The sequence below is a fragment of the Simochromis diagramma genome, unplaced genomic scaffold (assembly GCF_900408965.1).
Source record: "Simochromis diagramma unplaced genomic scaffold, fSimDia1.1 OVJJ01000669.1, whole genome shotgun sequence".
NCBI lineage: Eukaryota > Metazoa > Chordata > Actinopteri > Cichliformes > Cichlidae > Simochromis > Simochromis diagramma.
Window position 1 is genome coordinate 1268130 of NW_024387458.1, and position 25265 is coordinate 1293394.

Sequence of the window (25265 nt, forward strand, 5' to 3'; positions counted from 1 at the left end):
CGAGATACTATCAAGTTTTCCGACCGCTGTCCTGGATGATAGAAGGATCATCTGCTGCTGTTTTCTGATGACGCTCGTTTATTTTTTCAGAATAACTTTGAAAACACGGTCAGCATGTGTCTTTCTGTAAATGAACGGAGCTCAAAGCTGATCCTTAACCTGTAGCCTGCAGATGTCCTGTTGACATGTTACACAATACAAGGTAAAACCTACTGTTCAGGTTTAACTGATAGATATGATTGATTAGTTATAGATATTTATCCTCAGAGCTCTGACAGCAGTCAGACAGGAACGTTTCTTTGTTTTAAAGTGATGCACCGTTTCTTCCTCATGGCTCTGCTAATAAAAGTTTTTATTAAATACATTTTAAAGCTGCATGAAACTCTTTAGCTTTGGAGCTGCGTGGATTTGTGAGTGGTCGTGTTGTTGTCGTTAACCAGCTGCAGTAACAGGTGACCCAATGATGTGAAAGCCGCTCGCTCAGTGAGTCGTGCTTGTATCAGATTTTATCAGCTGATGTTCACACTAACAGCAAAATCTGCTGAGTTTGGGTTTGAGGAAAGGAAATCAGGGAAGCAGGGTCCAGATTTCCAAAAACGTGTTTTCTTTATTTACAAGATAAGAAAACGGAGACGTCTCGGTGTTCTGTCTTTATCTCCTTTTAATGTTTCTTTTCCAAAATAAAGGACAGGAAGCTGCAACTGTTCAGTCGGGATAGGTTTGGACCTAAACAACACTTCACTGAGTGGATCCGTACTCTCATCTTTCCTGTGTGGTGCTCCGTGGAAAGGAGCATTTGTATTTCCAGCTCTGGATGCTCTTGTTCGCTGTCTGAACGCTGACGTTAGAAGTTCCTGAAACATTTTCTGCTCATTGAATTTAGCCCGGTGTGTTTTCTTGGAGTCGGCTTATTAAAGACCGCGTGTCTCTGTCGTACGCTGTCTTTCAGGACATCCTGAACAACCTGGACTCGTGCGATCTGGCTGATGATGATCTCATGCTGGACGCAGACTTCCCAGAGGATGGCTCTCTGCACAGCGGTACGTCTGAACATGTGCAGATATCACTGATACCTGTAAAGTGAAATGATGGATCCCAGTAAGGACGTAAAGTTAAATTTTATTCATACAGCGCCAAATCACATCAAAGGTCACCTCAAGGTGCTTTATATTGTAAGGTAGACGCTACAATAATACATACAGAGAAAAACCCAACAATCATATGACCCTCTATGAGCAGCACTTTGGTGACAGTGGGAAGGAAAAACTCCCTTTTAACAGGAAGAAACCTCCTGCAGAACCAGGCTCAGGGAGGGGCGGGGCCATTGGCTGTGATTGGTTGGGGTGAGAGAAGGAAGACAGGATAAAGACATGCTGTGGAAGAGAGACAGAGATTAATAACAGATATGATTCAGTGCAGAGAGGTCTGTTAACACATAGTGAGTGAAGAAGAAACACCCAGTGCATCATGGGAATCCCCGGCAGCCTACGTCTATTGCAGCATAACTAAGGGAGGATTCAGGGTCACCTGGTCCAGCCCTAACTATATGCTTTAGCAAAAAGGAAAGTTTGAAGCCTCATCTTGAAAGTAGAGATAGTGTCTGTCTCCTGAATCCAAACTGGAAGCTGGTTCCACAGAAGAGGGGCCTGAAAACTGAAGGCTCTGCCTCCCATTCTACTTTTAAATACTCTAGGAACAACAAGTAGACCTGCAGAGCGAGAGCGAAGTGCTCTAATAGGGTGATATGGTACTACAAGGTCATTAAGATAAGATGGGGCCTGATTATTTAAGACCTTGTATATGAGGAGCAGGATTTTGAATTCTGGATTTAACAGGAAGCCAAAACAGGAGAAATCTGCTCTCTTTCTAGTCCCTATCAGGACTCTTGCTGCAGCATTTTGGATTAGCTGAAGGCTTTTCAGGGAGTTTTTAGGACTTCCTGATAATAATGAATTACAGTCGTCCAGCCTGGAAGTAATAAATGCATGAACTAGTTTTTCAGCGTCACTCTGAGACAGGATATTTCTAACTTTAGAGATGTTGCACAAATGGAAGAACGCAGTCTGACATATTTGTTTAATATGTGCATTGAAGGACATGTCCTGGTCAAACATGACTCCAAGGTTCCTCACAGCGTTACTGGAGGCCAAGGTAATGCCATCCAGAGTAAGAATCTGCTTAGATACCATATTTCTAAGACTTTCAGGGCCGAGTACAATAACCTCAGTTTGATCTGAATTAAGAAGCAGAAAGTTAGCAGCCATCCAGGTCTTTATGTCTTTAAGACATTCCTGCAGTTTAACTCATTGGTGTGTGTTATCTGGCTTCATGGACAGATAGAGCTGGGTGTCATCTGCATAGCAGTGTAAATGTATGCTATGTCTTCTAATGATGCTGCCTAAGGGAAGCACGTATAATGTAAACAGAATTGGTCCTAGCACTGAACCCTGTGGAACTCCATAATTAACCTCAGTGTGTGAAGAGGACTCTCCATTTACATGCACAAACTGGAGTCTATTAGATAGATATGATACAAACCACTGCAGTGCAGTACCTGTAATACCTACAGCATGTTCTAATCGCTCTAATAGGATATTATGGTCGACAGTATCGAACGCTGCACTGAGGTCTAGCAGGACAAGCACAGAGATGAGTCCACTGTCAGAGGCCATAAGAAGATCATTTGTAACCTTCACTAAAGCTGTTTCTGTGCTGTGATGAGCTCTGAAACCTGACTGAAACTCTTCAAATAAGCCTCTGCAGATGATCTGTTAGCTGTTTGACAACTACTCTTTCAAGGATGTTTGATATAAAGGAAGGTTGGAGATTGGCCTATAATTAGCTAAGACTGCTGGGTCTAGGGATGCTTTTTGAGTAAAGGTTTAACATAGCCGATTATTATAGATAGGTTGATCCTATTTAAGATCGAAGCATTAGTATAGCTAATAATAATAGCTGCTCTACTCTATGTTGGTACAGGGCATTGAAGATGATAACAGTGGGTGGATCATATTCTTAAACTTAGTTACAGCACTTTCAGAAAGACATCTACTGTGATAAAGTCTACTCTCCACCGCTGTGTAATCAATTATTGTAAATGTAAATGTTATCAGGAAATGATCAGACAGGAGAGGGTTTTCAGGAAACACTGTTAAATGTTCAGTTTCTATGCCATATGTTAAAACAAGATCTAGAGTGTGATTAAAGTGGTGGGTGGGTTCTTTTACAGTTTGAGAGAAGCCAATTGAGTCTAATAACAGATTAAATGCCATGTTGAGGCTGTCATTTTTAGCATCTACATGGATGTTAAAATCACCCACAATAATTATTTTATCTGAGCTGAGAACTAAATCAGATAAAAAGTCTGAGAAATCAGACAGAAACTCTGTGTAAGGCCCAGGTGGATGATAGATGATAACAAGTAAGACTGGTTTCTGAGTTTCACAGCTGGGGTGGACGAGGCTCAGCATCAGGCTTTCAAATGAATTAAAAGTCTGTCTGGGTCTTTGGTTGATTAATAGGCTGGTGTGAAAAATTGCTGCCACACCTCCCCCTCGGCCTGCGGGGCTGTGGTTTAGCCAAAATACAGCTTAGCCAAAAGATGCTAACAGCAAGACAACAAAATCAGCTGAGACTGCAAAGTGAACTCAGATGTGTAGTTTAGACTTAGGGTTAGGGGGTTAGGGTTCACCAGTTTAACTGACTGAAGGTTTTCTCAGAGACCAGTTTGCTAACAGCTGCTGGACACTTGGGATCATCATGCTGGGGGCGGGGCTTAGTGCTGGCGTCATTTAAAAAGTATTGTAAAGGGAACCAGAGTGATGCAAGCTTTCAGGATGCCCTACAAAAACAATCATCCTCTGTTTGGAGTTAAATCCTTACTGGTTGTCATGGTGATCTGCACGTCGCGTCAGTGCGAGCAGCAGGATCTGTGCAGGGCTCAAAAGCTTCAGCGGTGACCACAGCGCCGCGTCTCCGGTCAGTGTTGACTCTTGTTTGATTTTTCGGCTGCAGACGGAGACGGGCTGTCCCACATGGCTCAGTGGAGGAAGAGGCAGCTCTGCTGGGGGACGCAGGACGTCCACAACGACAACGAAGGGTGAGCGGAGCTCGTTTGTCTATCAGCTCAATTTATTTGATTTTATGTAAGGGTTTTTTTGTGTCTGTGTACCTCATTGTTTTTGATATTTGTAAATTCTGATTATTTTAGTCTTTTCTTTTAATTTCTCGTCATTTAAACACAACTTTTAGTGGATTTAATAGTTGTTTTAAATGGAAATGATGCCCTGGGGCACAAAAGATTTAACCCATAGAAGTACTGAGATTATCAGTATCAGCCTGATTACGTTGTTATTGTTGGTGAGAGAAAAGGACTGTCCACGCTGAGGGCTCGGGGTCAGAGCGGGTCATTTAGAGGTCGAGATCGATGTTGACTGTGAGGAAAATGTCACAGATTGAACAAATGGATTATCGCTTACAGCCGTTTGTGTGTCTAATAAATCGTCTCATTAGAAAACTGAGAAGCTCGGCCTGCTCGGTGCACACCTGGAGCAAGCTAAAGTGTGCTGCAGAGAAATGCTCTACACCAGGCCGCCGGCCACTTCTGGCACCGTCATCTCATTGGAGGCCACTTTAGTGTCCAAGTAGTACAAAAAAACACCCATTATTTCCTAAAATGTAGTGTTTTGTTTTTTATTTAATTCCAAATATTGTGTAACAAGACAAAATTGCAAACATGAACACAATTTTTTTTTCTCACTCTTAACTATCTGAAGCTTTTCAGTTTCATTTGTCGTTTGCAAGCTAGCACAGGGTCAACATTGCAATGAAATGTATTTGATGAGCAGCAGACAGTCACTCAGCAGTATAGCACAGTGTGGTACAGTAGTTTCACTGAACTACCAAATAAACAGCTCTTTCTGGTCAGACACGTGGCAGCACTTTTGCTACAATTATGTTTGTATTTAACAAAATAAAAATGCAGGTATAAGCGTACACATGAGTTTTTGACTGCAAGTGAAAATTGTTTTCTTTCCAAATAAATCTGTCGCTGAACTAACACAGCCCTCAGCATGTTTGCACTCTCTCGTTACCTCGGCCAGGTCCGCGGCTCCCAACCGCGGTAAGGAAACTCTGGCTAATACTTTGGGTTCGTGTCGGGCTCGTAGCCGGGAACTAGCTTTACTGTCTGGGTCAGCTTTGCTAGCGAGAGACAGAGAGAGGCGTTGAAAGGCTGCTCCAGTAGAACTTTGTTTCGGAGGAAAACACGAACACAGCGTACAGTCGAGTCTTAACAGCTTACTTATAGCTGGGCTCGTCAGGCTCTCTGTTTGGCTGCAGTGCTTATTATTATATTTACATGCTTCCAGCTCCCGTTTCTGCTCGGTGACAGCTCGCACTTTTCAACGTTCCTTCTCCCTCCCTCACGCTCTCACACAGCGGGAGGGGCGGTCCCACATGTTCTCCCTGCAGCACGGACTACACCACCCATGAGGCTACAGTCTTAAAGGGCCATGCCTGTAACACTCTGCTGTTGTATTAAATCATTTTTCGTGGAATAGTTTTTAAAAAGTATTTCTTCACATCTATATGCGGGCCGCAAGTAGAGGTGACGTGGGCCGCAAATGGCCCGCGGGCCACGAGTTTGAGACCCCTGCTCTACACTGTTCATACAGCCATGATGGGACAAACTGTGTCTGCTGTAATGTTCTGACGATCATCACTAAACCTCGTGCATCGTTTGTCTTTCTCCTCTAGCCTCAGCGATTTTCAGAGCTACAAGCTCACCGAGGATCCTGGGAATAAGAGGACGGACTCAAACAGGGACGGCGAGCTCGTCCTGGACCTCTGTCCTCCTACGAGGTGATTCAGCACATCCTCAGTTTCTGTCCTCAAACCTCAAAGTTCCCGTCTGTAGCTTCAGCAGCATGTTTTCTTAGTTATCTGATGATGAACCTGGCCTCATGTAGCATGTCCTGAGGCGGGGCCTGAGCTAGCCCTGAAACGTGATTGGCTCTCTCGTGTATCCTCTGCCGAAAATGAAATGTGTGAAAAAGTGTTTTTTGCATGTGTAAACCTCTGAGGTGCGTTCAGAGTTCAGCATAGGCTCTGATATTTGTGGGCAGACGTGTGTGACCTCTGACCTCCCCCCTCCCCTTAGCTCCACCTCCCCGTCTCCTGGTACTCCCAGTCTGGGTCTGGATGTGGAGGAGCTGGCTGAAGACTGCTCGGCTGTCAGGTGTCAGCTGGAGTACCTGCAGAGGTTACTGCTGCAGGTGAGCTGTGGGCTGGTGTACTGGTCCAGCTTTCATCTGTAACATCGGCTTGTTTACTGTTTGTTGTTGTTGTTTGTGATCAGGAGGACGACGGCGATGACGACACTCTGACCACAGACACTCTGAGTCCCGAGGCCAACGACTCTTCGCGTAGCTCCGACTCACAGGTCGGCGCCTTTCAGGCTTTTCTTCTCTTCTTCTATCGTCTCTTATGTTTTCCTGCATTTCCCAGAATGCCTCTGCTCAGCCGCCACCTGTGTGTGTGTGTGTGTGCGTGCGTGTGTGTGCGTGCGTGCGTGCGTGTGTGTGTGCGTGCGTGTGTGTGCGTGTGTGTGTGTGTGCGTGCGTGTGTGTGCGTGCGTGTGTGTGCGTGCGTGCAGGTCCAGGCTCTCCTGCAGGAGGTGCAGCAGCTCAGAGAGGAGCTGCGGAGCCGTGACCGAACCATCGCACAGCTCACCCAGCAGCTGGTGGGTGTCCCGCCCTCTTCCTTCCTGAGCCAATCCAAACTCGTTATTTCCATCAGTGGTTAGCGGCTGAGAACTGTCCCGACCAAAGGGTTTACATTTTATTCACTTTCATTTCATTTATCCTTTTAAAAACAATAATAATAATAATTAATATTATGATAATAAAATATGTTTTAATTAAGTTAAAATGACATTAAATGTCGTCTGTTTTGGCAAATTAATGAAAATTAAAAATATATTTGATGCGACAGGCTCTGACTGCAACGGTACTAAAGCATCTTAATAAACATCCATGACCGTACACGGCTGTCACACCACTGAGTGCTCAGCATTACAGAGCAGCTGGAGACTTTGTTTCAGTTTATTAGTCATAATGTATCAAACAAAAGCTTTTAGGTTTAAGTCTTTCTGAGCTCTGATGTTTCTGTTCGTCAGGTTTGAGCGATTGACTGAATGTTTCTTGTTATGAAATCATCAAACTTTGACATGATCGATGAATCTGTGTTGATCAGTGTGACTGATGTGGGACGATCGAAGATGGCCAAGTATTCATAAGGTGTGTGTGTGTGTGTGTGTGTGTGTGTGTGTGTGTGTAGACTGTTCCCATGGTGACCACCAGGTGTCGCTGCCATGAGATGACGGCAAAGACGGATCAACAAACGCAGACGAGTGTGACGGAGAGAGAGAGCGCGGGCTGGACGCTGTGGAGAGAGCGCACGGTGAGCGTGCACACACACAGACACACACACACACACACACACACACACACAGACAGACACACACACACACACAGACAGACAGACACACACAGACAGACACACACACAGACACAGACACACACACACACAGACAGACACACACAGACAGACAGACAGACACAGACAGACAGACACACACACACAGACAGACAGACAGACACAGACAGACAGACACACACAGACAGACACACACACAGACACAGACACACACACACACAGACAGACAGACACAGACAGACAGACAGACACAGACAGACACAGACACAGACACACACACACAGACAGACACAGACACAGACAGACAGACAGACACAGACACAGACAGACACACACACAGACACAGACACACACACACACAGACAGACAGACACAGACAGACAGACAGACACAGACAGACACAGACACAGACACACACACACAGACAGACACAGACACAGACAGACAGACAGACACAGACACAGACACACACACACACACACACACACACACACACACACACACACACACACAGCCTGTGTCTGTCTGAGAGCTGATAGGTCTAAACAAAGACAGAAACAAACAGCTGTTCGGTCACATCCAGCTGTCACAGCTCTGGGCGTCTCTGCTCGTGTGAGCTGGGCTCAGACAGGAAAAGGTTGAAGGCATTAAAAAAAACTTCTCGTGGTGCAGGTGAAGGTTTTTGTGTTTCTTGGCTCTGATTGGTCACCTTCAGAGATCCCGCTTCCTGTAAAACGTTTGTTATGGAGGCTCCTCCTCTCTCACCTCTGTCTTTCTGCTCTGTGATATGCAGACACGTGATGAACTGTTGTCCTTCCAGTCCTGCTTTTGTCCGTCTCTCTCCGTCTTCTTGTCTTAATGTTGTAAATCAGCTTCCGTCCCTCCTCTCTCCGTCTCCTCTCCGTCTCCTCAGGCTTTTCCTCCTGTTCCTTTCCTCTCTCCGCCCTGGCAGTATCAGCGCTCCAGGCCTTACAGGGGGAGGCCCAGGCCCAGCATCCCCTCCCACCTCGCGAGAAAACGTGAGTCACACCTCACCTCAACCCGCTGCTCCTCTTCCTCCCCATCATCATCCCCTTCTCTCGCTCCTCGGACTGAGATGTTTTTGTGTTTTGGTCCATTTTTTTGTCGACGCTTCAAACACATCTGTAGAAAAGTGTGTTTATGTTTCAATGACGGGAAAAGAGTCTGCAGAGTGAGCTCAGTCACGCTGAAGTGCTGCTCAAAGGGGGTCATATGATTGTTGGCTACTCTGTATGTATGATTGTAGGCTCGACCTTACAGTGTAAAGCGCCTTGAGGCGACTGTTGTTGTGATTTGGCGCTGTGTAAATAAAACTGAATTGAACTGAATATAAATGCATTGCACAGAACGACAGCGTGCAGAGGAAGCAAGTGAAAGGTTTCAGAGTTGTGACTGAATACCACAGAACAAGCGATTGGTGAGTGAGTTGTCCGAGTCAGGAGTTGTCGTCTGAAATATGGCCGTCATTAGGACCCTGCACAGGAACGAGCCGAGAGGTCGGAGAGCAGGAGAAGCCAAGGAACGCCGCCCCCCCAGCGTGCGTGACAACCTGTAAAAACTTTAGCCAGACAAAATCTGCAGTGGTGACAGAAAAGCTCAGACTGAAATCTCAGACTTTAAACTGAGAATAGAGACAAAGTTGAAGCCAGCGGGTTTGATTCTACGTTTCTCTTCAGTTTATTTCACTTTTAACTGCAGAACGAATCAAATTTAGTCAGTAGACGGTTTGTGCTGTGAGGCGTTCAGGGATCCAGGATTTTTCAGCTCTTACAGCTGCAGCACTGCTGAATGAAAGGAGGATGCAGATCTGCACACGCTAACCTCCAAAGCTGTTTAAAGCTCCAGCGTTCAGAGTTAACCAAAGAGGTGAAAGGTCAGAGGTCGAGGCAGGAAGTTTTAATGGACGCGTGGAGACTCGGCGGCACAAAATGACTCGAATATGATTCTGAGAATTAGTCTGAGCTGAGATAAGACGCCACTGAATCCAGACGCTCAAATTAGAAGTTTCTGGTTTAAGTTATTCATGAGGACGAACGTCAGTGGAGCCACTTCAGAGCGGAGCAGACCGAGTTCAGGCAGGAGTTTAATCAGCCGGCTTCACCCCAGCATCGCGTTTACCTCCTGCCTCCCTCAGCCTCCCTCAGCCTCGCTCTGGTTTGTTTCACTCCTTCCTGATGAGTTTGTTCTTCCTCGTTTGTCACCTTCAGCCGCTCCGTGTGTCTCCTCAGAAATCTGTCACTGACTGTTTGTCATTTCTCTCCTAACTCTGCTCCTCTTCTCTGTTTTTTCTCCTCTGCGCCTTCGTCCAGGAGTGGAAAATCTAGTGCTTTACTTCAGTGACACAGCGTGGTACGGTAGCAACTTTTTAATCTTCCTCACTTCATCCTCCTCCTTCTTCTTCTCTTCTTCCGTCACATGAAGCGAGCTGTTCTGTTTGTACTCAGATGTGTTTGATGCGTGTCTTTAGCAGGGAGGTGATGCTTGTTTTGACGGTATCGCAGTACCACACACGTAAAACTGTTTGGTATTATTGTGTAATAATGTAACAGGCGTCAGTGAAGCTCATTCGTTGATAAACTCTCAAACACAAACTTAGTACCGTAGCTGTGCTCAGACCCACACTGGAGAAACCAAACAGCACTTCATAAACGCACAACGCAGAAGACCCGCCTCGACAGGACAAGACTCAGCTGTACACCTGCATCTAAAGGTCAAAGGTCACTCTTTGAGGACACCAATGTTCACATGTTGGACAGAGAAGACAGATGGTTTGAAAAAGGAGTGAAAGAAGACATCTGTGAACAGCCATCTTTGAACAGAGGGCGGGGCTTATGACACCAGCTGTTTGCCACCTGTGATCCAGTCTGAGATCCTTCCCAGACGCCTTAACGCCCACTCACATCCTGGGTTGACAGGGTGGGGCAAGGTCTCACAGTGGGTTCACCTGAAACCCACACCCTACACACCGTGGCTCATGTGATGAGTCACATGATTAACAGTGGGTCAACAGACACTCCCACTAGAGTTTAAATTCCTGGGACTCTCCAGCATTTGGTCTTAGAGATGAAGTCCAGTCGTGTTTCTTTCCCAGCTCGTGGGACGTCGATGTGTTTCCATGTGTGGATCAATTCCATCACTGTGACGAGAATAGCGACGGCCCGCTAGCATGCGCTACCAAAAACAGTGCTTTGTTGTGTATCTGACGGACGAAAGCTAAACCAGTTCCACACCACTGAAGCTGCAGCGTTTTTACAAACCAGTTCTGGTTCATGTTTCATTCAACGATCCGCTCTCGCCCTTCTCTTTCTCCGTCGCCGCCATGTGCGTATGGAAACAAAGCATGCGTGTTTTATCCATATTATATCACAATATTTCATTTTCTTCTCGTTGCCCGACATACCGGTGATACCGTGAACGGTAGTATTATATTTACATTGATGATGATGATGATGATGATGAGAGCGTTGGAAAGTCTGCCTCACAGCGGCGCTGTGCACAGAGTGTTTTACCTGAATTATTCATAAACCTTTATTCTGTGGATAAAAATAAGAGTGTCTCATAAATGCAGTACTATACAGATGAAGTGAACGGATACACGATGGTGCCCTCACTGAGGCGCTTTGCTCTCTGGCCACAGTGACGGTGCCGTCCAGCCGTGCCCGAGTTCATCGTTCTTTACCAGCTGTGAGTGTTTGATGGGAAGCTGTGAGTCAGCTTTCTGCAGCATCTCTTTCTTCACATCAGTGAGAGCAAACATGTTCTCAGTTTAGAGGTGAGACTTGATGCTGAATAATGTTGTTACTGTGAGGGAAGCACGTGGCCGCGCGGCCTAAAGCGCGGCGAGCCTTCGGGCCGTGCAGATGATCCAGCAGCTGGCCGCTGAAGTCACAAGCTCTTCGGCGGTCTCGCCTTACCTACCTCGCTCCTCCATAAGCACATCAGCTGTTTGATTTCAGGCCTCCAGAAAAGCTCGTGATGCTCAGTCGAGTTGAGGGCGAGCTCGGAGGGACGGTTCTGGTTTTAGCATCAGCGCAACGTGAGAGGGAGGCTTCGCTCCGACGCCAGAGTAACTGGCTGTAAATGACTCGTCGGCCTGTAATCTGTCCAACGTGTCTCGCGAAGGAGATCAAGTCATTTCCTTGTGACGGTGTGCAAAGTGACTTTGATGCGTCCTTATTTATCCCAGTAAAAAGTGTCATTGAAGGCCAAGAGGGCAAATCTAACAGCTCAGAGCTATAAGGATATTTGAGAGTGATTATAATGCACACTAATGTAGAGTCAGTGATACTTATAAACTGGTGGATCAGGAGTGTTCGGAGGTCACTCAGTCTGACCAACACCAGCATGTGATGGAGGCTGTGTGGGCTCAGGAACACAGGTGTGTGGGTCCTGACAGAGTGAAGAGAATCGTCTCCTTCCAAAGAACAAAGTTATAAAATCAGAAGTTTTCATGCATTTTAAAGAGTAATTTAGCTGCTGCTGCTTCTTTAATTTGATCAACACATTTGTGATGATGTTTTATTTACGTTTTATTTTCTTGTCTAGTAGTACACAGTTACCCTGACCTTTATTTTGAAAGTTCAGTCATTTGTAACCATGTGATCCGTGGTTCGCCCGCTGCCTCTCGTCCCACGCTCAGCTGATCCAGAGCCTGCAGCAGAGTTCAGCCACTTTTAATTCATTAAAAATCCAAAATGAAAATAAGCTTAAGTGAAAGCAACTATCAGTTTTGGTTTTAATGAATTTTATTTGTTCAGGCAGAGAAGAAGGAGACAGAAACAGGAGACGGACCGAGCTCTTAATAAATGAGACGAGCTGAGATTTAAGATTGATTATAAAAGGAATCGACGGGATGAAGTAACGTGGCTCGCATCCAGTGATGATAAAACAGTCGATCAGTATTCGTGTGTAACGTATCTAAGTGACTGTCTGCACGCTTTTACCCATGATTCACTGCTGCCTGCAGGACAGGTCACACCTTCTCCTTCACAGTGGAGCGAGTGCGCGGAGTCCAGAGGCCCATCAGGAGGCGGCGCCGAGCTAAAATTATCTTTGTAAATGACTCTTAAATTTTGGATTAGATGAGGTGCGCTACACTCCGGCTCTTGCAGCTGTCAAACCGCTCGAGATGACGCCATCACTCATTTCCTCAACACAAACCGAGCCGGCGCCGTGTCCTGACAGCACTGAGGATTCTGGGAGTTTGGTGTGTTAGAGGGGCGTCGCTCTCTGATAAGCTTCAAACCTCAGTGACCTGATGTTTTTAGTCTTTGAGTTTCCTCATGTATTGAACTTCCAGCTTGATTAAAATCCGTCCCACACATGAGCAGAGACGGACGCCACCTCCACACATCACACTGACGCTCTGACTGAAGATCACATGTAGTGTTTTATCTAAATAACGTCTCCGCTCCCTTCGTTCTCTGCTCACCTCCTTTAGTGTGAGGATGTAGTTTTCAGAGTGGAATCTTTCAGCCTCTAAATCTATAAAAAGCTTCATTGACGGGTGAACTGTTGAACAGCCCAGACGGACACATGTGGCCATTTCCATCCTTTGATTTTTTTCCATCCTTTAGTTTAGATTTGATCCACGATCAGTATGAAGACAGTGCGGTGAGGTCAGCTGACCCCGCCTGTGTTAGTGCTAACCTTCGAGGGTCGATGGTGACCTGCTGGACGTTAGGAGGCTTCGGCGCCGGGCTGCCGTTTCATATTCGACGTGGATTTCTGGAGCGCTGCTGCTAACGGCGACGATCGGATCAAAGAAAATAAAAAAGAATGAACGAGTGCTGCTGTCAACAAACCCGCTCATCAAAGGTTCGTGCTCAGCAGACAGCACAGGTGGGGGCGGAGACTGAGACAATGAAACAGCAAGAAGAGCTCCTCCTCCTTGGTGAGGACGCCGTGTCCACCTGGCGGCAGACCCTGGACCTGCTGAAGAGTTTCTGCTGTGATCGCTGAAACACATAAAAACCATAGTTATCGAGTATAAAACCGTACGGAGCAAAGCTGCTACCACCGAATATTCACTCATTATTGTTCTGATTTTAATATTTGAGCTTCGCAGTGATGTTATGATGGATTATTCATCTAACGAGCCTCTGGGGGCCAATAAGACGACAGCTAAGACGAATGTGGGTGGATGTGGACGCAGTTTGGGTGGATCAGCACTTTATATGCCAGGAAAGTGTGTGTGTGTGTGTGTGTGTGTGTGTGTGTGTGTGCGTGTGTGTGTGCGTGCGTGCGTGCGTGCGCGCGCGGTAACACCGTGGGGACGTCCTGTGAGTCGGCGTCAGAGAAGTATAATAAAAACAGTGGGGTAGTGGAGTGTTTCTCCCCCAAGGTGAATCCTCCTGGAGGAGAGCTGCGTGTGGTGGAGGACGCCCTCCACCTCCCTCCTTTGTCCTCCTCCTCTTCAGTCTTTCTGTCCTTTTTCCTCATATCTATCTTCCTTCTCTCGCTGCCTTTAATCCACCCATCCTGCCTTGCATTATTCATGAGGTGTGGACACACTTGAACAACGTCCCAGAGAGGCTGCAGTACCACTGCCCACCACCAGATGTCAGTGTTTACCAGCAGGTGTTTCTGTTCTGTTGAGAGCAGTAAAAACGTTTTCTTTACATTCAGCATAGGCACTCAGTGTGGCCCCCTGCTGGACACTGCTGGAGTTTAACAACACAAACAAAAGGTTTCACTTTTGCTTCCTGTCAGCAAAATTATTAAAAACTGCCCGAATACGTCAAGAAGTGTGGACCGATCAGCTGAATTCAAACCCTCAAGCAACACAATATCTGATCTGCACAGAGCTACGAGAGTGCGTTGGATTACTCAGCTGAGCCGTGAGGAATCAGAGACCAAGTTATGATTTCTAAAACGTCTGCCATTTTTGTTTTATGTGCCACTGATTTTTGGAAGTTACTGAACCTTTTCTGTTCTCCTTTAAGTGTTTTTTATCTTTAGCAGTCACCAGTGGGAGCTAAGAGCCACAAACAAAGCACAGATATCATGAATTCACACACTGGGATCCAAAGCATGAATACTCAAAATGTTTTTCCAATTTGAGTATTTTCTGGTTCTCTTATCTTGGTATTTAATAATTATTCGTTTGTTCGTTCAGTCGAAAGTTTGTTGTCTTTAATTAAAATTACAGTAATTTAAAATTGTGACCGAATATGGCTTTATGATGAGTTTTAGAGATTTCCAGCCCTGGAAATTTCTAAAACTCATCAAGCAATGATGTGTAGCTCAGACTGATTGGAGGGGGTGAGTTCGTGAAGGATGCTGTGGGGCTGTCGTGGTTCATGTGCTGGATTGGTAAACTGTGGTGGCGGCTTTTAACCAAGCAGCTCAGAGAGCGTTTACAGGCTTTGATGGTATCCCACTCCTCAGCCTCCCTGGGAAGCTCCATGTTGGTGGGAACCTTGGATTTGTGGGAAAATAAGTTGTTTTCATCCTGGTGGTGCTGCTGGATCCGCTCTAGACCCTCTGAAAGATATTTGAGGGTCCATGGGAGTCTGCATGTGTTTTGTGGACTTTGAGACCGGGTTTTTTTTTTTTTGAGGGGTCGTGGCCTATTGTTACAACCAACTGGGTTCTGGGGGTGTTTGGACTCAGACATTTAAATGGCAACGATTTGAAACGATCAGCCCAACAGCAGCCAGTTTCTGGTTTGCTGGTCTCAGGATCACCTCTCTGCTTTTGCTGGATGGTGTGGTCCTTCTGGCTTCATCGGTCTGTAGCTTCCAGCTGTAATTGCAGTTACCACCTCCACGTCTGAGCTCACAGTTCTTAGCCAGAAATGGGTAGAGGGTACACTCCAAAATCCTGCCCCAGGAGGAGTTTGAGTATCTCAGGAACTTGTTTGGCGCTGGTGGGAAGGAAAAGGCAGAAGCAGCAGAAATGTGCCTCCTCTCTAGGGTCTCTGGGCAGGACTGTTATTTAAGAGAAGGTCTGAGCAGGATGCCTCCTGGATGCTTCCTAGGTGAGGTCTATCGGGCATTTCTGATTGGAAGGAGAAAAAGGAAATGCTGGAGGTTATGTTTCTGGGCTGGCTCGGGAATACCGCAGTGTCTCCCCCAGAAGAGCTGCAGGTGGTGAATGGGGAAGAGAGACTGAGCATCTCTGCTTAGACTGCTGTCCCTGTGACCCAGACCTGGATGGATGGGTTGCTTGATTGATCCTTGGAAGTGTTTCAAAGCCGAGGTATCCTGATGGCAAAAGAGCCGTCAGCTTTAGATGAAGGATCTACCAGCGCCACACCGAGCTAACATGTGTAGATCCAGATGAGCTTCATAAGTAATGACAAGTCAGTTGTAACATGTAACAGGGTAAAATGAGGAGCCAGGATCGGGGTGTTGAATGCCAGCAGGTAAAGATATGACCATGAATCTGTAAATGAGGTGCGTCTGCTCTCAGACGTCTGAAACGTTGAGACTTTTGCAAAGTGAGTGAGATACTTATGTTCAGTGGAGAGAAAGCTGACATCACCTGTACCTGAGTGAGGAAGTGAAGCTCGGTGCTGCTCTGCACACTTTAATCCTGCAGCCAGCTCACATCTGCACGCTGTTAATCTGATTTATCAGAGGGAAGGTGAAGAAACAGCGGTGAGATCCATCATGTGCTACAATCTCAGCTTATTGATCCTGGCAAACTTGTGTGAAGTCATAACTAATCTGCTGTTTTATCCGTCTCTGTGCTGCTGCTGCTTTTCCCACCTGCTTAAGTTCTCTCACATAAATATGGCGTCTGCTTTCTGCACGCCTCCACCGCTCAGTTATCGAAGGCGCTCTCGTAGCTCTGTGCAGATCAGATGCATTACACGAGGATTTGAATTCAGCACAAACTCCAGACGACTGTGGACAGAAATGAGAATTCTTTGAGGACAAATCAAAACAGCCATTTTTAAGTTGTTTCAAAGAGGCCTGCAGCGTGCGCTCCTCGGACCTGGAAGCTGCGCTCGTCTTTCATGCGCAGATGAGACGGCAAGCTAAAACACACAGTAACGTGTTTTTTCAAACGTCGCCTTCCCACTGAACCCCGCCTCCCGATGCGAGAAACTGTTTGTGTTGATCGTTTCATCAGCGTTTCCTCCGTCTTTGAGCTGGAGCGTGAAAGTCCACAACTTTTTAAGTACAATGTGCTTCTGTTGTTTCTCATTGAAGCGCACAGATCAGAGCAGACGGCCACACACGGCGAGCGCGATGACCTCGTCTGCAGAGCAGCTCCTGCTTTTGTTCTGCTCGTTCTCCAACACCCTCACTGCTTTTGTGCTCTCACCTCCAACATGCCATCAATTATACAACAAAGACGCTGCTTTATCATTGTTAAGCAGGTGGTGCACGCAGCAGTGAAGTTATCCAGGCTTGGATAACGTGATCTCCACGCAGGTTCTTCTCTGTTTCAAATCAGGAGAATGACTGATGCTGCAGCGCGGCAAGTTATGGAGTCGGGTTGTAGAGCAGGGGTGGGGAACTCCAGGCCTCGAGGGTCGGTGTCCTGGATCCAGCACAGCTGATTTAAATGGCTAAATGACCTCCTCAACATGACCTGAAGTTCTCCAGAAGCCTGGTAATGAACTAATCATGTGATTCAGTGAGATCTAAAACCTGCAGGACACCGGCCCTTGAAGCCTGGAGTTCCCCACGCCTATTGTAGAGTCTTTGCCGTAGACTTTAAAGCACCTTGAGGCGACTCGTTGTGATTTGTTGTTATAAAAATAAACCTGACTTCTTGGATCTCTGCTCGAAGTGAGCTTGTGTAGTTGGTGCGCTGTAATGTGAATTCTGCACAAGTCGTTGCACAGACGTCTGTGCAGACCTCACGCTCGCCGTCTGAGGATAAAATTTATGCCACTGCTTAGTAACACTGAGCGTTGAGGTGTTCAGATAACTGTATTTCTTTGTATTATTACACATTAGACATTAGGGCTGCCACGATTAGTCGACTATCAAAATCGTCGATGACAGATTTAATAGTCGACGTGTCGTTTGAAGCTTTGTAAGATCCTGAGAGACGCAGGAATAAGTAGCAGGATTTAAGAGTGTAATAACGGACTGAAACAGAAGATGGCAGCACTGCATGTACAAGGATGCCAGCTGCCGTTAAACCCCGAAGAAGAAGAAGCTGTGTCCCAGAATTCATAGCGCAGCCCAGCTCAGTTTCCAACAATGGCGGCAGCTAGTTAGTTTTAATATTACTCTTATTATTCTTTCTGGGTCACAAAATAAACGTTTAACATATTTTCAGGTGAGAATGTAGCTGTGTAAACCTCAAATATCTGCTCAGTTTATCAAGACACCGCATATTTTCAAAAGCGCTCCGACGTTTTCGGAGACGTCTGTTACCCACTAGCTCGATAGCTAGCCGGGGGCTAGGCTCACTAGAGCCGTGAGAACAGCAGACTCCCGGCAAATCGTTTTCAAACCCACCGCCGTCTTTCGCTACTCAGGTTAAACATGATATATGAGTCACTTAGATAACTTAAAAATGTTGTTGTTTGGCTTTTTTTTAGTATTTTATTTGTTCCTGAGTAAATCGGCTGAGTTTATTAAACTTCACCGAAACAATCGGCACATTTCATTAAAATTTAATAAACTATCATCTTGTCTTTATTTTTAGTTAGCACAGACCTGACACACTTCAAGCTGTAAGCTAATGATAGTTATAGAAGAGCAGATGCTGCTGGTGCAATAAGCTGTACGTTGTACGTCCAATGGATGATGATCTGATTAGTCGACTAATCGCAAAAATAATCAGTGACTAGTCGACTATCAAAATAATCGTTTGTGGCAGCCCTATTAGACATATTAGTCATCATAAATGAACATATCAGGATAAAGTCTTGGAAAATGTAATACTTAGTCCAAAAACTTTACGTGGACCTTAAACCCAACAGGAAGGAACAAGAACATGAAATCGAGGTGGAGCATAAAGTATCCTGATGTGAGCTCAGGGAACGTCCTCCCTGGTTTATGTGTTTCCTCTACTTTCCCGAGAAAGCAAAAGAAACACATAAAAGACGTCACATCTGAAGTCACAGTCAATGCTGCGCTTCACGGTTTTAAATAAAGTGATCCAAAATGTTCTCAGTTCTTCCTCCACCCACGCTCCACCTCTCCACCAAGCACAGTTAATGAAATCAGCTCAGTGACTTTGGTGTAATCTCACCGACAGACGGATGCAAACATCTCTGAGCCTCGGCTTTCGCCGTGAAGCAGAATAATGTTGAAGATCTGATTCAGTGAAACTCTACATTTGTGTGTTTGAGATATTTGAGTGAATCCTGACTCGTGTTTGTTCTTCAGCCACAGATACTTCACTCCTCCAATCAGGAAGACCAGGAGCCACTGACAGGTCAAGTCCCGACACCACCGCGAACTCAAGCTCCGCCTTCCACTAACATCTGCCCCGCACATCCCGAAACCCCTGCTGACAGACTCCGCAACCCCCGAGCTCCCAGTTCCACCCATCCAGCAGCCCACGTAGGAGAGGATGACGGGAAAAAGCAGAGGAAGGTGGAGGAGACGAAGTCGGGGGAAAGGAAGAAAACCCACAGCAGGTACCTGCAGCCGCCGCAGCCCTCCAAGCTCCGCCTCTTCCCAAAGACGAGGGCAGCACGCGACCCCGACACCAACAGCACCTCTGGACTGAATTTCAGAACGCTGGCCTTCACCTCCACCTCCTCCCGCCTCCCCAAACCAAAGAACCACTGAAGCGTCCGACTCCTTCCTAACACGCAGCGACGCGAGCGCCGAACTTCCTGTAAAATAAAACGAGAGCTGCAGATTATCGAAGCTTTAGCCGAGGCTGAAATGGACACAGTTAATTTATTTAACCTTATTTTAAGAAGTTGTTGACAATAAAGGTTTTAGTCTGAGTACTTTGCACAGAAACGGTTTCTGCAGTGAGTGGGAGGGGCCATCAGGTTCATCTGAAGATGGAACGGAGGTATGTGAGGTTTTGGCTCTTCATCACAACCTTTAAGGATCCTTAAATGTCAGGGTTTTATTTTCTTTCCAACACGCTTCGTTTATTCTAGCATCAACACTAAAACTGCACCGAGAGCGTCCGTTAACCAGACGGAAACGCCTCTGATCTCGTCCTCTGATCGGTATTCAAGAGCCGCTCCTCTGCTGTTGGTTTCATATAAAACATCGGTCCTCTTCCCTCAGAGGCTCGCTCCCTCTCGCTGTGTGTTAGGAACCGATTATACAGCTCCTGAACTTCCTCCGACTCCTCCATCCTTCCCTGAAGTCCAACCACAGTGAGTCTTCCTCAGTGGAGAGGCATGAATGACGTGCATCCACCTTAACCCCCATCACCACCGCAGACTGCATCCTCCTCCAACCTTCATCTTTACAGACTCGCATCATCTCGAAGGTCAGAAAGTTCCAGGACCTTGATCTCGTCGCCCGTCCGTGTGTTTTCAGTTCGGTGTTCACTTCACTGTGTTTAGTTTAGAAACCTTTTGGTTTTCAGACAAGACTCCGATATGAGGCTGAAATCTTCGTCCAAATAGCTGCTGGTTGGTGTAAACACCTCCTTCCTCCTGCATCAGCTGTGAAAGTGTGGCAGTCTTTGTTCCCATGAAAGCCGATGGAAGAACATCTGTGTGCTTGAAGAGTCCTGAAGTTGGAGGTTTTTTACCATCTGGCAGTGATTTGAAAATCCGTCCAGCAGAAGTCTGGATGGACACAAAAGTCTCAGCATGCTGCAAACACTCCAGCTCTGTTCTGACTTTGGTTTAATGCTGAAGGCGCAGCGAGCTCAACCACGGACCAGGGTCCGAATTAAATGGTTTGGGGATGTTTGTTTCAGTCTACTGTGACTGTCCCCCAAAAACCCTCCAACTAAAATAAAATCAGAGCTCCAGAAGTTTCACCTCAGAGGCCCTGACGAGTGACTCCAGGCTTTGCTGTTTCTGCAGAGGAAGCGTTCAGGCGGTCAGCAGAGACATCTGCTGAATCTGCTCTGAGCTTTGAGCTCTGCTGTGGAAGCAGAAATCACAGCGTGCAGGAGGAGGAAGGTTTCCTCCCAGGTCAAAATAATCCCTACTAATCTGATACTGGAACGAGATGTTTTAGCCCCTCCCCCTTTGGTGTGAACTAAAGAGCCACACCAAGAGATGAAGGAGCTCCAGTTGGTTTGCTTTTTAGGAAACTGCTGAGATGAGCTCGGCAGTATGGTGTGAAGCATGCTGAGGCCTTCTTGTCTGAAGGCTGGAGTCATTTCAGATACTCAGTAAACGAATAAAAGGCTAGAAAGTTCAAATAATTTTAGGATTACAGGTGATCAGAGGAGGAGCTGCTAGCTTGAGTGTTTTTCCTTGAAGGCAAACTGACATTTCAGCCCGTCTGTCAGTCGTCCTTTGAACATTTGGACATTACTGCGTCTCACTCGTGCAGTCAGGATCCGCCTGCTGAACCACGTTCATTCTTCTACAGGACAACGAGTCTCCCTCATACCTGACAAATCAAACATAGTCTCACTTCTGTCAGCGATTAACTGTCAGTGCTGCTCGCTTTGATATTAGTAACCGTATATGCAATAAAATATGCAACAGAGTCGCAGGTTCAAGCCCTAAAAGAGGAAACTTTGTTGTATTTAAAATATATGCAAGACCAGCTCAGCTTAGTTCCACGTTTCATGAAGAAGAGGACGCTCGCTGTCTCTACAGACAATCTGGGAATCTGCTAAATCCTGCATGTCCGGTGCCGAGAAACGAAGTAGAAACGGTTTTGGGGCGATTACTGAAACCACGAGGCGGCTCGGTGTGAAGAACGACGGCAGACTGAGGAAACCGCCCGGCTCCAGCTCGCATCTACCCCAACAGCAGAGTCTGACTGTGCTGGCGTCAGGTTTGCTCACATTTGACTGATAAATGCATTTAAATGCTTTAAATCCTCGTTCAGCTCTGAGCCGCAGCGACTTTAACATGAGCAGGTTTCTCAGACGTCTGCTCTTAACTTTCTGCTGCGTCACTGCTCAGGTGGAGTCGCTCGTCTCCTTTAGATCTCGTCGTTCGCTCCCAGTGGGGAAATCTGAGCCGCCTTAATTCATGCGAGCGACACGAAGCCCAGCAGGGCGCGTTCGCAGCAGAGCTTCAGCTGCTGCTCCTAAAGTTCATCATCAAAGTCCTGGAACACACAGAGTCTGCAGGAACGCTGTGATTGATGTTCCTCGGTGAGCCCCTCATCGACGGGGGGAAATTAAAGCAGAAAGCAAACGGGGAATGTCCGTTTGAAATGAAAGAGGAAAATAAATTAGTGCACTCTGTTTATTTCATCTGGTTCAAACAAGGTTTGACATTTTCTTTTCCACCTTTTCACCAAAAACGACCAGAAAAAATGAAAAAAATCAGCCACCTCAAGGCTCCGCCTCGGCCTTCGTGTCTCTGTCTGCGCCTGTTTGTCTAAACCCTCCAGAAGCTGAAATAATGGAAGTGAGCAGCTCTGAGCGAAGACTCGCTGAAAGCTGCTGAATCTGAAACAAGCAGCCAATCACAGCTGTTTGTTTGATACAAAAACACCTGATATACCTCCTGTAATCATGGAGACCAATCAGGGCAGCTGAAAACAAGCATGTCCAATCAGCGCAAAGCACGAAAGAAAACCTTCAAAGTAAAACAGGAAGTGAACTAAAGACACAGAGCAACCAAAACCTCTAAAATCTGAAACAAAACCCGGAGCAGGACAGTTACGGAAACTCGAGGCAAAAACCAGGAGCTTAAAATAGTCCAGCTTTGTCTCTGAGGCGTCCTCTGCAGTCAGAGGAGGTCGTGTCTGAGCGTCTTCATCTGCTGCTCGTCTTCACACCGTCGTGTCTCAGGTTTAATTTTAAAGTTTGCCCCTCATCGTTATTCAAACATCCAATCAGATTTTATCAGCTGCCGAAGTTTAAAAGTGACTAAAACCACCCGGGGAGAGAAAAACCTTCTGCCCGGGTCACAGAGTGTGAACCATGAAGTCGTGGTCATGTACATTACACAGAGCGTTAGTGTGTTTGCCTCACAGAGTTTTTAAATCATTATTAAACTCGATCACATCCGCTTCATCACTTATTTGACTGCTTTTAAGAAAACTCTGCATTTTCTTCTGTGCTTTCAAAATAAAAGTCTTCTGTGTAGGGAGACTGTACACTCTAAACATTTTTTAGTCCTTAAAAATAACTTGAATACATTTATTTACATGTAAATTTTCCATGTAATTTAGTTGCATAAGTACAGTTTAAAATGTTAACTTGACTGCTATATGTTCAGTTTACACCAAGCACATTTTCCTTAATAATTACTTATTTAAATCAATGAAACTTTGACTTTTACATATTTCAGCTGCACTTAAAATTGTTGCTTATGCTTATTAAGAGTGAAGAATCATTATTTGAGTGTAACTTTAAGTTCTCAGACTGGTTTTATTGTGACACACCTGTGCAGGAAGTACTGAGAGTCACTAACAGCTCAACAACAATTATAAGAAACAATTTCACAATAAAAGCCAATAATCCTCAATGCTTTTACTGTGAAATAAGGGGGTACAGCAGTTTCTTTAAAGCTAGCTTAACAGTGACAAAAACACACAAGGTAGAAAACACTGATGATCAGCAGAGAAACACATTTAAAGTGTTTTTATCAGGATGAACGTTACGCTCGATCCGTGAAGTCAGCCCTGCTGTGGAAAACCTCTCTGCTGTTGTTTGAAATAATTAAATTATTGAAGGCTTTATGAGTAAAGTGCTGGGAATGTTTTCATGTTCACTTTGAGATGACTCTAATATTTCATAATCGTCTGTATTTAAACTGTATTTAAACGATTCAGTGGAATACTCTGAATAATGTACTCACGCTGTGTCTGTCTTCTACTTCCTCTCTGCTTTTATTTTGAAAACTTGAACTTTTGTTTGTTTCCTGGTTTTGGTGCAATAACTGACGTATTTATGTGATGAAGCGTGTACGTGGTGCGGACTGTAACGTTGTTGAAGCACCGAGAGGAAAAAGCACTTTAAAACAAGCGTCTCACCTGCTGAACTTATTTTTTGTCTCATTAACGTTGATGCAGCGTTCAGGTCGTACCAAGTGAAAACGTAGCGCCTGTATTCCTGTCAGCGAGGCTCTTTGCAGCTCATTGGTTGATATTTACGGTCCTCTTCTGTCATTGGCTGACATTTCTCTGATGCTGCTGAAATAAAATTAATCGTCCCCAGCTCTCGGTGTGTCCTCCCTTCTTTCTCCAACTGTGCCAAAGTCGAGCCACATTAGAGCGGGAAAGGGTGATGTCGTTCATGGGCGGAGTCTGTGCAGCAGAGATGTCAGGTAGGATCTCCTCTGCCCCGCCCACATGTGGCACAGATGTGCTGGGACAAAGTAAATTAGACGTTTATCCTTCACAGCATGAAAATATGAAAACTGTTCAAAATGGCCACGCCCCCACCTGCCACGCCCAATTATTACACCATCTTTAATGATTTTTAATTGTGTTTATATCAGTCAGTAAGAACGGATGGAGAAATTGGGCCACGCCTCTTTGAATTCCGTCGTTTTCAATTCCACAGGTGTGAAAACCACAGCAGCTCAGCCAGGAAGTGTTAGAGCTGGTGAACTTACATGGCGGGGTCACAGAGAGCGGAGGTTCACGCCCCCTCCTGGCTTTAACATCAGCACAAAGTAAACTGCAGAGGAGCTTCGTGTCATTAGCGTCAGAGATAACGGTGTGTTTAAGGCAGAGGATCCATCAACCGTCCCCCCTTCACGTGTTTAACAGGTAAGTGTGACTCTGGACACGCCCACTCTGTTTCTAATGATGAGTTCTGTCGCCATGGCAACCTGGAGCCTGCATGTACAGTAGGCTTCCTGGCTGATTCTGTCTGTGGGAAACTGGAGCATTTCATCATTAGCTCAAATAATCAGCTGGTGCTTCATCCTTGAAGGAAGCGCTCCTCAGACGGTTTCCTGTTTTGGATCTGCGGTTCCTTTGGCGGGCGCTCAAATTAAACATGTGAGCTCAGGTGTTTCATGTGGTCCTAATAGCCCCACCCACCTACCGTTCAAGCTTTGTTTCCCTTTAAAAGGGGAGGGGCTAAAGGTGTCGGCTAAAGAAGGATTATTATTAACTTATGCACAGCTGACCAAAAGTAAAAATCAAGAGCTGCAAATGAGCAGGAGGAGTTCACTTAATTTTTTTTTCTTCAAGAATACACTGTGTACTTTTGTCTCCAAACTTTATTTTATGCTCTCTCTCTCACACACACACACACACACACACACACACACACACACACACACACACACACACACACACACACACACACACACACGAGTAAGAAAGAATAAAAATCATCATCGTTGTCAGAAGTTGACTTTAAGTGTTTCTGCTTGACAAACAGCTGCTCTGGGGTTCATTCTTCTTCTGTGGTTATTGAGCTTCAGTGAAGTTAAACACAGACACACACACGATGCTGTGTGTGTGTGTGTGTGTGTGTGTGTGTGTGTGTGTGTGTGTGTGTGTGTGGCTACAGTGATTAATTCCTCCCAGTTTGAAATCTGCAGACTCGACTTTTTCATCCAGCTGCTGAAGATTTAGGGGAAATAAAGCAGCCAAATCCTGATGGACGCTCAGCAGGAAGCTCGGCTCAGCTCGCCGCTCTTCCTCGGAGAATACAGCTTCATGAAACTTCATAGGGGCGGAGACAAGGTTCCACCAACCAATCATATTAAACATTAACCTGTGCCCAGTTTCTGACCTCACATTCAAACT

At 45.9% G+C, this 25265-nt stretch overlaps 1 protein-coding gene across 5 annotated transcripts in view; it reads left to right on the plus strand.

Moving 5' to 3' along the window:
• Positions 1-23714, plus strand: part of LOC120722885 (serine-rich coiled-coil domain-containing protein 2-like) — a 45941-nt gene extending 22227 nt beyond the window's left edge. For 2 of the 5 annotated variants that reach the window (XM_040014045.1, XM_040014046.1), the window contains exons 7-14: positions 950-1040; positions 4015-4099; positions 5758-5862; positions 6161-6275; positions 6359-6442; positions 6656-6742; positions 7339-7461; positions 18822-23714. In XM_040014045.1, the coding sequence (XP_039869979.1) occupies positions 950-1040; positions 4015-4099; positions 5758-5862; positions 6161-6275; positions 6359-6442; positions 6656-6742; positions 7339-7461; positions 18822-19229 (1098 nt within the window). In that variant the 3' untranslated portion in view covers positions 19230-23714. Of the gene's footprint in view, positions 1-949; positions 1041-4014; positions 4100-5757; positions 5863-6160; positions 6276-6358; positions 6443-6655; positions 6743-7338; positions 7462-8410; positions 8517-9827; positions 15397-18821 lie in introns of those variants that run through there. The other 3 variants (XM_040014049.1, XM_040014048.1, XM_040014047.1) reach the window with 3 other exon arrangements.
• The last annotated feature ends 1551 nt before the right edge of the window (positions 23715-25265 follow it).